Source organism: Vespa velutina, chromosome 6, assembly GCF_912470025.1.
Source record: "Vespa velutina chromosome 6, iVesVel2.1, whole genome shotgun sequence".
Taxonomy (NCBI): Eukaryota; Metazoa; Arthropoda; class Insecta; order Hymenoptera; family Vespidae; genus Vespa; species Vespa velutina.
Genome location: NC_062193.1, coordinates 6,241,214 through 6,258,713, shown reverse-complemented (window position 1 = coordinate 6,258,713; position 17,500 = coordinate 6,241,214). Strand labels below are relative to the sequence as shown.

The window sequence follows — 17,500 nt, the reverse complement described above, 5'->3', positions numbered from 1 at the left end:
CAAATACAAGACTTAACAAGCGAGAATGATCGATAACGCGGTTCGTATTTTTAAAACCGTACTCGATGTAATTATCTTACCACTCAATTATTGTACGAAAACTGGGTGAACAAGTAATACCTATTGAATAAAGGAATAGAAATTGGAATGAAATAATTAGTCGTCGAAGTAACTCGTTAATTAGCTTTTATTGTAACAATATAAGATACTAAATGGATAAGTATACCACCAAAAAAAAAAAAGAAAAAAAAGAAAAAAAGAACAAGAAAAGAAAAAAAAGAAAAAAGGAAAGATATTTTATACAATTACGAAATCTTGATAATTTTTTTCATGAAACTTAAGAGTGATTCTACTAAATTAATCTCATTAATATTGTTTCCATTTAAAGATCGAATCCTTTGATGGTACGATATTGCTCTATTCTAATACAACAATAGAATAGCAGTGGTCAAAGTGAAGACGAAACCAACAATAGAACTATTATCAAGCATTTCGAAGTACCAATCCGATCTCTCAACGTCATCATCCAAAATCCGATTGGAAGTTCGAGCGTTCTTAAGTTGCTTCTCCTTTCAAAGACAAAAACAATCGTATTTGTTCGTACTTCGATGTTTCTCGGACTTCGTCCTATTTGTCTAAAAACAAAACGAAGATATATTTACGTGAAATTCTAAAATAATCGATAATAAATAAACAAAAAAAATGATAACTCGATTAAGCATAAGCAAGTTACTATGTTAAGTTTAGTATTTATATATTATAAGTAAAGAAAAATAAAGAAGAAAGCGTAAAGGTAAATATCCTAAGTCGTAGTTGAGTAGACGTAGGTGGTCTAAAAAAATAAAAGAGGAAAGAAAAAGAATAGTAAAAGAGATTGAGAAGAGAGAGAGAGAGAGAGAGAGAGAGAGAGAGAGAAAAACAGCACAAAGATTGCCAGTTTACCAAGGATTTTCTTAAGCGAATGCTATCGTTGTATCGAATTTTAGAAAAATCATTGGTAGAATTTTCACGTCGCTCGAACACAAAATATACATATTGCATATATACATAAGATACATATGTATATCATATATATATATATATATATATATATATATATACATATATATATAAGTAAAGTACCTATGCCGTTCGATCGCTCGTTCAATGTATATAGTGTGTATGTGCGCGCGTCTTCGAGGTTGGTTTAATTTATGCTGTTCAAATCGGCAGCCACTACTCGGTTTGGCGCATACGACAGAATGTTGTACACGATATACCTAGTATACCTGTATAACGAGATTAACGTGCACCACTTGGGTTTGACGTCTTTGCCACGTAAATCGCACGACAACGGGAAGCCGAAACTGTACTTTGCATTGGTTGCTTGCTGATGTACATAACCCTGGAAGTGGTATCTTCGTGTTCCTTCGTGGTCGATGTCGTTCACCGTTTCGAAAATTATAGGTCCGCACTTTGGAACAAAGTCTATCTATGTAGTCCTTTCCTCAGCAGAACGTATATTAGTATATATTTATATATATATATATATATGCGTGTGTGTGTGTGTGTGTGTCGAACTGCCACATGCTTCTCTTTAAGATTTGTTAGATCTGACGCGACTTGTCCTCTTTCTATTCGACCTCCGGAAAAAGGACGAGAATTCGGAGTTCACTCCAATTCACATAAATCATTCATGTCTAACGTCGACTTACGCTTAATGTTAAATCCTTCTGGTGTCCAGAATCAAAAATTCAAAAGAAACAAGATTTTATTGTATTTTTTTTTTTTTTTTGCTTCGAAGAATTCCTCTTTCTCTCTCTCTCCCTCTCTCTCTCTCTCTCTCTCTATATATATATATATAGCTTTAGCACTAGCTCTAGTTCTCACTCTCTCTTTCTAGATCTAGCTATCTTCTCTCTAGATCTTATCGAATTACGAAGAGCCGGTATTTCCTCTCCTTCTCAAACCTTTTCTCTCTCTGTCTCTCTCTCTCTCTCTCTCTCTGTCTCTCTCTCTCTCTTTATCTATCTCCACTTCATCGTGGAAATTGAGAATGGCGCGCGTCGAGTAGCGTCGAAGAGCAAAAAGGGAAGATTTCAAGGGAGAGAAAAGTGACCCATCGAGACGGTCGAGCAATCGAGATGAAGGAGGGTGGAAACTGATAGCATCCAGGAATGAACATTCTACCGTTTGAAGATGGCCTCTCTCTCTCTCTCTCTCTCTCTCTCTCTCTCTCTCTCTCAGTCTCTGTCCCTGTCTCTGTCTGTCTGTCTATCTGTCTGTCTCTGTCTTCCTATTTTCCTTAAAGTAGTACCAGCATACCATCGTTCGAATGATTCCTCGAAAGAAAAAAAAAAAAGAAAAAAGAGAGAGAGAGAAAGAGAGAGAGAGAAAGAGAAAGAGAGAGAAAGAGTTACGTCGAAGAAGAACTATACGAAAAGCAGTGACCAATATTATATCCTTTCACTTTTTTCATACTCTTTTTTTATCGGCCATCGTCCTGTTGCCTTTCGACGAACGATTTTGAAACTGGACCTTCTTGCGGTCGAACGAAAAGAGAAGATAAGAACTTTCTACGAAAAGGAAAGGTACATAAATGGAGTTCGATGATAAAGAAGAAATAGAAGAAGACGAAAAAGACGAATTTTCTTCTCTCGATTTTCAAAGACGTTGGATTTTCGAGTAAATAAGATGGAGGATGTCACGCGACAAGAGAAAGAACGCATACATGTAACTGTATAATTTAATGATAGTATATATATTAACGATTCGAAGTATCGTAATTGGATAAATTCTCTTAAAAAAAAAAAAAAAAAAAAAAAAAAAAAAAAAAAAAAAGGACAAAAAGGAAATGCAGAAGTCTCGCGAAACGATCTTCTCTAATCCCATTTTTTCGACGAATCTCGAAGAGAAATAGATAGATAGAGAAAGAGAGAGAGAGAGAGAGAATAGTGAGAGAGAGAGAAAGGAAGAGGAACAAAGGGATGAATCAGAAAATTTAGTCACGTACAACACTGATTGGCTCGATTCCAAACTTAAACCATTGATTTTACTTTCGATTTTGGTCACCATTTGTACATACACACATACATATATGATCATTCTCTTTATCTTTTATCTTTCAGGAAATAAATAAGAATCCTCGATAATTTTCACCGTTCTCGTTCCACTTAAATCTTTAAATTTTTGATTATTAATTTAACGTTTCCTTTGATAATTTGCAAGAAGTTTGACGAGATCGACTCAATTCTCGATGAAACATTCATTATCTACCTCGAGTCCACCTGCTTCCATTTCGAAGAATCGAAATTCTGAAGTTGCTACTTTTCTTCCTCGGAAACTTGTTCGAAGAAAAAAGGAAAGAGCGAGAGAGAGAGAGAGAGAGAGGAGAGAGAGAGAGAGAGAGAAAACTTCGTAATAACTCCGATATTGCATTTCCGACAACGTTGACTTATATCACTGACAATACCATATAGTAATCAATCATCGTATATATACATAGTCGTCCGACACAAATCGATAATAACTTAGTATTGATTTGTCGTTTCACGTTGTTTCTAGTTTGAAACGAGTGTAAAATTAGCAAATAAATAATTAAATAATTATTTATAAAAATGTCAAAATGATCGGAATTAATATGTACGTAAATATACTTTACGTTATTAGAAGAAATCTGTTAAGATTAAAATGTTAATATATACGACGTTGTTATTATTTAAAAATAATAAATTATTTTTATTACTTATCGCGATGTTCAGATAAGAATAGAAATAATAACGAAAGAACGTCAGTCACGGTAAATAATTATATTCGTCTCTGTGACTCTTAAAAATTTCAACGCAGTCGTGCACGACGAATCTCTCTCTCTCTCTCTCTCTCTCTCTCTCTCTCTCTCTCTTCCACGATTTTCATTTTGGCTCGATGACTTCGCCACAGATTATACTTATTTAACATGCATATATCAACGTAATATAAGATATATTCAATTTTTTCTCCTTTATTTTGCATCTCTTTTTTCTCTCTTTCTCTCGCTTTTTTTTTTTTTTCTTCTTTATCGTCGTCGTCTTATTTACATCTTTTAAAATAATCTTTATATATAAATAATGTTTAATTTTATGTGTAATAAATATGTTTATTTTGAAATAATTCCAATTTATGACTTATATATATATATATATATACATACACATTTGAAAGATGATCGTACTAACTATGAGATAACAGTAAATGATGCTTTATCGTTGTCTCGAAGGACAAAGGAGAGTCACCATGGTACACCTCGAACTCTCGGACTTCCTGTTAGTCCTTGGGGCTATGCGGTCGCTTGGTTAAGCCTTCGTGACACGCTTGCCGCACTGGGACACGCTTGTAGTCCTTGATTAGCTGCCCGATTGTTCCTGCCCATTTCGAGTCTACCATAGTTAATGCGTGTTCTAAGTGCGTGCGTTATAATACTTGTTCATACGAACACAATAGGTACAGGAAGAAAGAGAAACGCTATAAGAGAGAAAGATAAATAGATAGAGAGAAAGAGAGAGAGAGAGAGAGAGAGAGAGAGGAAGGGATATATCATTCGTCGATTTACTTTACCTATTGATTTTTCTTTTTTCTTTATTTCTTTTTATTTTTTTTTTTTTTTATTTTTTATTAGAACATTAAATATATAGTAGATCTCGACTAGATTACCCAATTAAAAAGGATATTTTATATAAAAATATAAAGGATAATATTATTCCTGATTATATATCTCTTTGTTTTGCTTTCTCACTGTTATTTATTCGCTCCCATCGAATTTCTTCTTACGAGCAGACGTTGAAAAAGTAAAAGTTCTTGATAAATACGAAAATATTTCTTTTTTCTTTTCTCTTTTCTTTTTTTTTTCTATTTAGTTTTCCTTTTTTTCTTCAATCTTTTGGTACCACCTAACGGGACTAAGGGAATTACGTTCGAGAATTATATATAATGAAGAGAGTAATCTGTAGTTAAGGTAAAAGTTACTTACGAGTTTCGCTTCCTTCTTCGTGCTCTAACATTTTAATCTTTTTCAAAAAAAAAAAAAAAAAAAAAAAAAAAAAAAAAACGAAAAGAAGAAAAAGAAAATGGAAAATAAAAGGAAAAAGAAAAAGAAAAAAGGGAGGGGGATAGGAGGGGGAGGGAAATAAATGAAACAGTTCAGAAACTTTCTGAAACTGGTCGAGTTTTCTACGTAAACTTACCTCAAAATTAACACTGCGTTTTCTATTTCAGATATTACAGAGAACGAAACATTAACCGAACTACCAAACCAGCGAGCAGAAATGTTCAACTCTACGAGACCGTATAGGTTTATATCTTGAATGGAAAAGTTCGACACATTGCGTGGATATATCAAGAAATATAAACGTCTGAATTAAATCATCCCGATCGATGGATATTATCTCGACGTAGAAATAAATCGTGAATTTACGAATATTTTTCTACGTGAAAATTTATTTTGACGATCGTATCGAATGACTCGCTATTGAAGGATATTCGAAACGGATTTAAACAAAAAAAGGGTAAGTTGTTTGTTTTTTCTTTTTTTTTTTTTTTCCTTTTCTTCTTCTTTTCCTTTTAATTTCAAATTTTATTTCGCGACGCTTTTTTTTTTTTTTTTTTTTTATTTAAATTCTTACAATCATGAAAAAAAGAAAGAAATAGTCAAAGGATTCGAAATGGAAACAATAGATGTTTATCGATCTATTCGAATCGATGAGAAGTTTTTATCGTAGAATAGAGACGTAGAGAGGCAAATTCCCAAAGGATTTTCTACGAAATTCGAAAGTGCATACGACCGAGAAGGTCCATTCGCTATCGTTACGAAAAATGCATAGAATGGTAGAAAAAAAGAGAGAGAGAGAGAGAGAAAGAATAAGATCGTTTACGTAAAAACAAAATGCATTGAGAATTATGAAATAGAATAGAAATTATCGAAACATAAAGATAAAGATTAATGATATTTAATTTCTCGTTATTATGCTCAATTTCACGAGAATATTCATTGTCGATTGTTCTCCTCGCACAAGGAACCCACGTTAACCACATTTTGTGGTACATACTAAACGTGTTCATTGCCTATACTTCAGAAACATTAGTCGCTAAATAGAATCCGATCTACGAGAATTCATGTACAATTAGATATGAAAATAACAATCTCTATTGCCAACGGTATAAAACAAAACCATAATCATTAATGGACAATCATTATCAAAAAAAATTTATTTCCTTCCAACGTCAGTAAATCGGTACAAAAAGAAAGAATTAATTTTATTGATATAGACGGACTATCAAAAAAAAAAAAAAAAAAAAAAAAAAAAAAAAAAAAAAAAAAAAGAAAAAAAAATATATATATATATATACATTAATAATCATTCATCTATGAACACATAAGCATGCTTATGTGTAAATAATAAAATAATAATTAAAATTTATTGGGGAAATAATGGAAAAAAAAAAAAAAGAAAAAATAGAAACAATATAAAATAAGCTTTAAGATTAGATCATTGTATTTTTATCGTTTGATTAAAAGGTCAGGAGGGACAAGCGTGCGATTCCAAGGACGGAAATTAGCGGCGCCCTCCTCTCGAAGAAGGGGCCCCGCGCGAAAAAGAGGGTGGAAACGTCCTCCTGGGTCCGTCGTGGTGTTGTCCGCCGGGGGTGGCGGTGGCGGCGGGGGCGGGGGTGGTTGCAGGAGCCGTGAATTGGAACGTCGTGGGGGTGGCGGCCGGGGTGCCCCCTGCCTTGCCACCATCAGCTCCTCTGTCGCGGGGAGCGCGGGGGGTTGCGGCCCGGTCGTGGGTCTTCCCTCCTATAAGAAACGACAAGGTAAATAAAATCGAGTTAAATTCATAAATGATATTAAAATATTATTTTTAATTTCATGAATTGACGATTAAATTAATTAATCAATCATTATATACGTTTAATTATTTAAACGAAATTATTATACGTGTATTCTTTCAACATAGAAATGTACAAAATTTCCAAAGAAATTATATATGATTATAAAAAAAAAAAAGAAAAGCAAAGAAAACCGCAAGATTTCAAATTAATCATTTCGATGGGACCAAATAGGAAATAGTAAATGTAAAGAAACGAACAAAAAATAATAATGATCTTAACCCTTTGCGATATTAGATAATCCTTGATGTTAGATTTTAATTAACGGAGAATAAATCGATAAGAAACATTTTAATTCAAAAGACATTTTTGTACGTGTGCATGTAATAGACAAAGATGAAACAATCAGAGAATTAAAGAAATAATAATAGTTGTTCTCTGATCGAAAGAGATATAAATATATTAATTAAAAAATGTGTGAATCTTTTTTTAATCAATTGGATTTTTAATCGTCGAAGGCAGCGGAGCCGCCTGGGGCCGTGGAACTCGTGGACGCGGGAGAGGTCGCGGGGGCGGCGCGAACCTACTTGGTTCCGGCGTCGCCCCCGCAAACTATCCTCAAGGACTGCAGGGCGTCGGGCCCGGACTACGGGAGGTCGTGAACATTTTAGGAGAAAGGAATCAAGCTGGCACCTTAACTGGCGTCGGACCACCACCGGGAACTTTGGATTCAGAGGGTACCGGAGACGAAGAAGAAGGAACTTCAACTAAAAGACCACCTAGACCTCTCTATAGGAGGTTAATCAACTACGTACGACAAGCCTGGACTGGTGTTAAGTTTGCTTTAGGTACGATCGATTCTGATCCTTCATTCATTCCTCTCTCTCTCTCTCTCTCTCTCTCTCTCTCTCTCTCTCTCTCTCTCTCTCTCATTCTCTATTTCCCTCTCTCTTTCTCTCTTTCTCTTACCTATATCAAGTAAGATATTTTGAAGTTGGATATTTCCGTAGGATGTTTCGGAAACACGACATAAATTATTCCCTATCTTAACTGCTCGATTCTCAACGTCTTAACGCCAATTGATAAGGTCTCTTGCGGCTAAACTACTCTTCAAAGTACATATCCGTTCGAACATGTAAAGGGAACACACATAGTTCCTATATCTGATAATACTCTTACAATTCCCATGGGTCAATTCTTAACAGTTTGGTCAACACTCTTTATGTAGGCTACTCACGTGTTAAATCGAAGCATTCATATTGTATGATACTTTAACCCACTACACGTTGTACTTTGACATCATTTTTGCAATGTTACATCTACCAATGTTACATCGTCGTTACGAGCACATAAGATCCTGTCCTTTACGAAAGCTTCTTTGAAACTTTCTACGATAAATTTTCTCGAAATTCATTTAAATGATATTTAAATAACGTCTTAGGAGATTTAACAAAAGATTTTTCCACGTCTAAGATAATTGAAGTTAAAGGATTAACGGGAACAAATTCATTTTTCGTCTTTTTTTTTTTCTTTTCTCCAATTTTTTTTTTTTTTTTTTTTTTTTTTTTTTATACACATTTTCGATATTTCTACAAACTGTAGTGGGGGAAGGGGGAAATGGTACTAGTAGAAAGCGATAAATAGAGCTCGATATTGGCTCGCGTGCGTTAGCAGAAAGAATCTTTTCAATGCAATTCTCCAGAGAGGAAGAACGGTAGGATGGAAGAGGGAGAAAGAGAGAAAAGAGATGAAAGAGAGAGAGAGAGAGAGAGAGAGAGAGAGAGAGAGAGAGAAGTTTGCTGCATATTCTATCTCGACGTCCGGGTCTTCTGGGTCGCGAACGGGTTTCATGAAAATTCATATAAATGGTACGGGCGGTTTCGTCCCTAAATTACATTTTAGCTCGCCGATTTATGAAAGAAATATTTTCAAACTGATAACGTCATATACGTGGCTCATCGTGCCGGAAAACAATACTCCATTATTAAGCTCGCGTGCATCTGTATCTCCGATTATTATTGGACCATGTTAATCATATTCAGTCTCTTTCATGGTTATTTTTTTTTTTTTTTTTTTTTTATATTTACATACTTACATATCTATAATCTGATCCTTCAATGTGATATAATCGATAAAATATAAATTTACAATACCATATATTTAATATTTAACAATCGATTTCTCATCCGAATTATAACATTTTTATCATGTTCGATAAATGATCGTAGCAATAAAGCGTTCCATCCTTTTGGATTTTCATCAAATCATTCAAATTTAATGTATTAACGAAGATTCTTCGCATCGGATATTATTTAACTTGTAATTTGTTTTAACGAGAATATAATAGTCAAGCGTTAAACGAATACAAATAATAAAGCAATGTTATAATAATTATGTAGACGCGCGTGACAACGAGATTGCTATATACCATTAATATGCAATAATTTTCCATATTACGATTTTATCGTATATATATAGATAGATAGATAAATAGATAAATAATAATATATTTGCAATAAAATAAAATAATATTGTACGAACATATGATACGTATGTATCATCGAAAAATATTTCATGTAATGTTCGCGCTTTCTCTCTCACTTCATCTATTCCCTCATCCATCGTTTATCATCATTAGTTCCAAATGCGTATAAAAACGCGTATATAGATAGCACTGATATCTCGTTCGTTCCAAAAAAAAAAAAAAAAAAAAAAAAAAAAAAAAAAAAAAAAAAAAAAAAAAAAAAAAAATAATGATGCTTCTCTGTCGGAAGTTGGTTTAATCTTTGACCACGATGTGAGAAAGATATCTATATTATTATCATTATTAGAGTATTTGTCATGGGATAACGATCAAACCTCGATATAATTTATTCCTAGTCCGTAAAGAGAGAAAGAAAGAGAGAGAGAGACAGAGAGAGAGAGAGAAAGAGAGAGCAACGTAATTACTTTTCCCTTATCGCTCTCGAATATATCACCGATACGTCATCGTTAAAATGTGAAGAGGCTTTTCCTCTCTCTCTCTCTCTCTCTCTCTCTCTCTCTCTCTCTCTCTCTCTCTCTCTCTCTCTCTCTCTCTTTCTCTCTGTTTTATTTAAATTTTTTTTTTTCGAAGCCAAACGAAACTCTGAGGTTAAAAAAAAAAAAAGAAAAAAGAATAATAAAGGTCGAAGGTATGAAAAAAAAAAAAAGAAAAAAAGAATAGAACTAGTTTTCGCATGAATATAGATAAATCGATCGATATTTACTCGTTATCAAAAGGACCAACTTATTCCTTGGTCTTCGTTATTATGCGATCGATTATTCGAAGTCTATTATCATTGTATTTTCGTGCTCGTTTCCAGGAACGAGTAGGAGGAGCGAACATGTATCGACGCTATTCGTCGAATGAACACCAAGCGATTTTTCGACAACGTTTCCGAACAGCTGCGTCCGACGCGAGACATCGTTTTAACCGCTAACGCTTTCGAACAAATGAGAGAGGAAGAGAGAGAAAGAGAGAGAGAGAGAGAGACAGAGAGAGAGAGAGAGAGAGAGAGAGAGAGAGAGAGAGAGAAAGTGAAATGCGGCAGATTGTACATACCGAAACAAGCCGACAATAGACCGACGTTCCACACATTTTTCATTCTCGTTTTCGCATGCGTTCGATCTATCAAAGAAAGAGAGAGAGAGATATATATATATAGAGAGATAGAGAGAAAACAGCAAAACTCGCGAAAGCGAACGCGTAACGTGGCGTCATTGTCCCGTTTCCAGAAAAGAGATATCGTCGAACAAATTTAATTCACACTGGCATGCCGACGATTCGTTAAATAAAATATTCCATGCAGTTTCCCGTTACGCCACCGATACGCACTGATGCCCCGCTAGGAAGTTATTTTGAAAAATAAAATATACGAGTTACGAGAGTAGAAAAAAAGAATAGGAAGAGGAGGAGGAGGAGGAGGAGGAGGAGGAGAAAGAGGAGAAGTATTAAAAAGCGAACAAATTTTTTAACGATATCCTATCGTACGTAAAGAAGAATCAACATCGATTCGATCGACGGTGCCCGTGAATTTTTCTTTTTTCTTTTTTTTTTTTCTTTTTTTTTCCTTCGCATAAAAATGAAAATTATTCGACGACGACAATGTTGTTACTTGAGAACGTAAGACTATCGATAAATAATTCGTGATAAGAACGTGACGCGTTTCATAAAATAAAGATAAGGAGATATAACGATTTATCTCTCTATCTCTCTCTCTCTCTTTCTCGTAGATCGCACGATAAGGATTATCTCGGATGTAACTAGTAGTTATAGTCGCTCGTTGATCAGCCAGCCGGTCCTTTAATAAGTAATAACAGGTGATTTTAATCGAACGATGAAACTTTGATACAACGACGACATAACTCAACGATTAATTCGGAGATAGATAAATCGATTAAAATATTTGTCGTTACGTGAATATTCTCATTAATCGATTGACGTTTATTTTGAAACGTCAATTATCAATATTTATTTATCAGATTTTCGATTGAAAATATAAATCAAATCACGTAGAAATATATCGATTAAAATCTCTACATACACGTTTACATTATTTTATTCATAAAACGTTACATCCCCTCGTATATATATATATATATATATATATATATATATGCACACACACATACATATATCTACTCATCTACGAGTAACATGTTATGCCAAAAGTAATTAATTTACACTACATACTCAATATTATTTTCAATTTTAATATCGAAGAGTTTCAACGAAAAAAAAAATAGAAAGAAAGAAAGAAAGAAAGAAAGAAAGAAAGAAGGAGGAAAAAATAAGAAAAAGTGGAAAGTACCTTCCGATCGATTTTCATCAAAGACCATTATAATAGATCTCGGTCTCAACTAGGACGAAGCTATTTTACACGTAAAATTCGTAAAATCAAAGAACGTCAGTCGCACGCTCGTTTATCTCGAAATTCGTTCGTTCACGACATCGTCTTCGTTCTCATCCTCGTTGTAACATATACATATATATGTACATATACGTACATATATCTAAAGCAAGGAAGCTTTAGCCCGCGTGGATTTAACTCATCCTTTTCACAAAGACGCATGATTCCGGACAAAGCAAATGCATCGGGGCTATCGTATCCATATCAACTGCAAGACTCAGAAAATATCTACGAAATGTTTTTGTCAGATTTCCGTGGGTTCTTCCGTCAACGCGAATATTCCTTCGCAATGACATACTTATCTTCTCTCTTGTATCTGACATTCGTAAAGAAAAAGAGAGAGAGAGAGAGAGAGAGAGAGAGAGAGAGACAAAAGGGAAAGGGAAAGAAAAACATAAAGTACCATTCGTCCAACGATGAGAAGAAAAGGCGCGTCCATTGGGAACACCCGTCGACCTTTTTCGAATCTCCTTTGAGAAAGAACGAATCTCGAATATAAATGAGCATTGGCTCTCTCCCCTCCTCCCCTCTGTCCCTCCCCCCCTACCCCAATTTAACCTCTTTCGTCTCTACCTATCATCTACTTAAGTTTCTCCGTTCGTTCGAATGCTTTTCACTTCTCAAATCTCACGTAATTTTTTTCTCCCTTTAGTTTCCCCAATCCCCAACCCCGTTTCCGCCCATGCCCATCCCCTAGCCCGTCTCCCGGCCCCCTCCCCTCCCTCCCTTCCGGGGGGGAACATAGCACCGATATACAATACCATTCTCAATGTTTTCCAATATGTTCGATGATAAAAATATAAAAATACCCAAGTTATCCCACACATATATATATATATATATATATATCGATTTCAAATTATCGCTGACTTACTCCTTTAAACTGATACGAATAGGGTGCACACATTTCAGATCCGTTTCCCTACGATTTTGTTTCAATAACGATGAAAACGTTAAAAATCGTTGGATAGGGAAAAATGGATGATATCGTATCAGCCATTCGTCTCGAATACCATATGGAAATCTTTACCATGCAGAAACGGATTATTTATTGCCAAAGGAAAATGACGTAAGAACGTTTCACATAAAACAAATCTCCATTCACATATCTATATGTATATATGTATGCTTGACCGAGTTCGTGATATAGCTGACAAGGAATATTGGAAGATCTCTGATCTATCGCGATTCGCGATGAAATTTTCGCTTTTTGTATTAGTAATACGTAAGTACGTACGTTCGTACGATCGCTCGCTCGTTCGTTCGTTCGTTCGTTCGCTTGTTCGCTCGCTAAGGGAAAAAAAGAAAAAAAAGAAAGAAGAAGGAGAAAAAAAGAAAAAGAGAGAGAGAGAGAGAGAGAGAGAAAAAGAAAGAGAGAGAAAGAGGGAAATAAGTCACGGAGTTTAGCAAAGCGTACCGACTTCAATGTGAAATTTTTCGTGTAAAAATTACCGACTACTTTTCGTCGAATTCCAAACACGTTCATAATCTTATACTTTTCCCTCAACCACCACCACCACCACCATCATCATCATCAGCATCATCATCATCATCATCACTACCACTATCATCTTCGTCTTTCTACACTTCGCATTCCTAGTTTCAATTTTTCAATCTTACCGAAACATTCTAGTGTTCTTCTTTTAAAGATTTCTTAGAAAATTTGCTCCATTTTTTTGTCCTTTATATATATATATATATATATATATATATATATATATATATATATATATAATTTCTTTTTTAATCCTTCGTATCGTCCGAAAGTACTCGTTCGGTTCAAATCAATTTTCGTTCGATACTGTGAAATTGAAACGGACCAAATCTGTGGTTTGAAAACGATAGAGAGAGAGAGAGAGAGAGAGAGAGAGAGAGAGAGAGAAAAGAGAGATAACAAAGAATTGGATAGAAAGGGGTTAAGATAATTAACGGATGCAACTACCGCAGTACTTTTCTAGGGAACTTCAAGTTCAATTAGAAATTCAATCTCGCGAACGTTATTTAGATTCAAGGTATAATTTCAGTTTCTCGTCGCCATTATTTCGAAATGTATTCAAAACTCACATCTGTCCTCAGTGTTACTGTGTAACATCTGGTCTCTTCATTACTAAACGTATAAATAACAGGACATCGATAAACTTGATATCCATAAAATCTCAAGCTTTAAATCTTCTTTGGTATCTCTTTCATTTTTTTCATTCTATTCCCCCAAAGCATTTCTCCATAGGGAAATCGATTTTTCTTCCTTTGTATGGAGAAAGAAAGAAAGAAGGAAAAAAAAAAGAAAAAAAAAAAAAATAAATAAATAAAAGGAACAAAAGAAAAAAACAAAGAAACAAAAAAAAATACGAAAATGTAACGTTGAAATTGTCGTGGGATCTTCAAAGTTCAACAAAAGTTTTTCATCGCTATCATAATGCAAAAAGTAAAACCGAAGACCAACGTGTAAGTTAAGGAAAGGAAGAACACAAATTTCTTATAGTTCATGAAAAGTTTCTAAGAAGATCTGTTAACCTAACACAAAGAAATTTTCTTATATACTTATGGTTGTTCTTAGTGCAAAAGCACAAAATCCTTTTGACTTTTGACATTCCTAATAACATAACTATCAAGTATGACAGTTTCTTCATTTTGTAAACTCATAAACTTGCTAGATATTTCAAAGGGCAAACGAGAAGCATCTACGCCGAACTTTCTCTCTCTCTCTCTCTCTCTCTCTCTCTCTCTCTCTCTCTATCTCTCTCTCTCTCTCTCTCTCTCTCTCGTTCCTTTTCAGAACGATCGCAGCCGTCTGAATTTCGTGGTTAGCATCCCGGACACGAAGAGAATACTATTCAAGAGTGAACAAAAGCTCGTGCAATATTGCGAGTCTCGATTTAATCGAATTACAATAATCGTGGGAAAAGTTTTGTCGAAGGAGTTTCTTAAAAAGATAGGAAGAACTTATCCACTTGTTCTTTATCTCTTTTATCTCGTTAACTCTTTCATCTTTCTTTCTTTCTTTCTTTCTTTCTTTCTTTCTTTCTTTCTATCATTCTTTCTTTCTTCGCATCAATAAACGTGTTACTTCTTTCGTATGAGTCTTCTTCGACTACGTGCCCACCTATATTACAGTTCGTAACTTCGATGTTTCGACATGTCGACGAAACAGAAAAAGGGATACCTCCGGGGAAATAAGACGCCAACGATATGAGGAAAATATCTTTCATCTCTGACATCGAACTTTAGGAATTGTCGCTTATTTCTTCTCGTAGAATCAACTCTCAAAATTCTTCATAGAGAAATATTTCACGAGCGAGAAAATAACGACGAATCTTACATTGTCACGAATTAAAATTGGAAAATTTTTTTCGCAAATCTTTTCATAAATTTCTTTTTCTTAATGAAGAAAAAAAAAAAAAAAAAAGAAAAAAAAAAAAGGAAGAGAAAAAAAAAAATTCATCTACACGTGTTTACAGTAACGTAAAAATTTTTCATATTAATTTGTTAACACGTTAACGACACGACAACGTCATTTCGAACGAAGTTCGTTTAAATGTTACAATTACATTTAGAAAATTCGCTATTGTTATCAAGTATCATTACGAAATTTCAAATTAGAAAATAAAGTTAGACAGAAATTGGCTGACCTATATAACAGATCTATATAATGTGTTAATCATTCTCTCTCTCTCTCTCTCTCTTATACATACACATACACACGCACGCACACACGCACATAAATACACTCTGTATCTACATGAAACACACGACTCAGACATTACTGCATATTATATTCGAAACGTGTTTCACATGGCTCATTAGTGCACCACGCATGAACGTTAATCCAAGCTTGTCGTAACGCGAGCGTAAACGTGTGAAATCGCGATTTTATCACAAGGACAAGCAGACGTTATGGCAAACGTCCGAAGGCAGGGTTTCCCTTTGCACTACTGCTGCACTTTAACTCTCTGTGATTAGTTAATTAGAGAATTTCTACGTATTACAGACTACCTTCTATGTTTAGTTTTAGACTCGATTATACGAGAGAGATTCGTGGGTCTTCCCTTGATAGGACTCTTTGGTTTCTCTCTATCTCTCTACTCTACTCTACTCTTTCCACTCTTTATATTTATTTCTCTTTTCCTTTTCTCTTCCTCTCTCTCTCTCTCTCTCTCTCTCTCTCACTCACTCTCTTTTCGTATGTATTTTTTATCTCTTTTTCTCTTTCTCATTCGTTCCCAATGTCTGAAACTCGTCAAGAAACTCGTTCGCTTTACGTTCACAGACTCAGAATACGAAGAAGAGCAAACGCCAAGATACAGGCCGGACTCTTTGGCAAGTCTCTGTCGAGCGACAAGATTCACAGAGGCCGAACTCAAGAGGATATATCGTGGCTTCAAGGCCGAATGCCCCACGGGAGTCGTCAGAGAGGAAACTTTCAAGTGCATCTACTCGCAATTCTTTCCTCAAGGAGGTGAGTTTCCACTTTCCTACGGCTTTCCATTTTACTTAACTCAACTTAAAGTTAATCGTCTTTGTCGCGATAAATCGTTAAAAAATGTACCAACTTTACGAACGTACGTATTCGCATCAATTTAAATACGTTCATTCTAAACACGTTCATTTCAAATTAATCTCTTAATTGGTCCATTCTAAATGTTCATTTTAAACTAATCTCTTATTGGTCCATTATTATTCCATTGTTGTTATAATATTATTGTTACGTATCGATCATGAGTTTGACCTATTCAACATAACAATGAGCTATGACTGTAAACAATAACGTATATCTATTTTAGTTCGTCGGCATACTCAGCTCTATAAACATCGTTCCTTCTATTCCTAATTTATATTAGATAAGTAAATTCGTATTATATATATATATATATATATATATATATATATATATATATATATAAAACATGTTCTTTTACAAATTTACATTAAATTTTATATTTTATTTATTAATATACGTATACATATACGCACACGTACACGTACATTGCATATATGATCTCCGTTAAAAACAACAATTTAGCAATATAAACATATAAAATTATTCTGTCATCTAATGCCGTAACTTATTTAATAGGATTATTTTTCTTTTTTCTTTTTTTTCTTTTTTTCTTTTTTGATTAGCGTATTTCAGATAGTCGAATTAAAAGGTATTGCGTAATTTGTTTTAACGTCGTTGATATCAAGAGAACACGGACAATATTTTTCAGACATTTTATATTCAATTTACAATTCTTTTTTTATCCCTTGGCATAGTTAAGAAAAATAATTTCATTAGGGTCGATTCGAGGTTAGCCGAGTCAAGTGGAGGTTTTCGGTAAAAGGAAAACTCGCTTGAAAATAGGGACCAACAGGGCTCTTCTCATCCTTTTGCCTTCCTTCATTCCGAGCGGATACTATGCATTATTTACGGAAGGAAAAGCGTCTACGTTGTTTCCTAAAGCGCGTGCCTGAATATTCGTGGTATACTCGGAGCCAAAGGAAAAAGGAAAGAATAAAGTAAGGTAGTTCTAACAGCGGCTTGTATTCCTTGTTTATTCGTTCCTTCGATCGGTTAAGGCAACAGAATGGGTTTTTAAGTCACAAGCTTTTCGTTCAAGCCAAAGTAAAATTTATCTTGCTAAAAGGCTCTTCCACTTTCTCTTGAATAACCTTGCTAGATCTAATCAGCCTTTATTTATTCGTAACACGCGCAATCAAATTCTTAACGATGTTTTACGTCATTTATGCGC

The 17,500-nt window shown here is 34.5% G+C and overlaps 1 protein-coding gene across 1 annotated transcript in view; it reads left to right on the top strand.

Annotated features, from left to right (window-relative positions):
* The first annotated feature begins 4,251 nt into the window (after positions 1-4,251).
* Positions 4,252-17,500, top strand: part of LOC124949825 (Kv channel-interacting protein 4-like) — a 36,603-nt gene continuing 23,354 nt past the window's right edge. Inside the window, exons 1-4 of the mRNA XM_047495552.1 lie at positions 4,252-4,280; positions 6,530-6,825; positions 7,359-7,688; positions 16,039-16,227. Coding sequence (XP_047351508.1) covers positions 4,252-4,280; positions 6,530-6,825; positions 7,359-7,688; positions 16,039-16,227 — 844 coding nt within the window. The remainder of the gene's footprint in view (positions 4,281-6,529; positions 6,826-7,358; positions 7,689-16,038; positions 16,228-17,500) is intronic.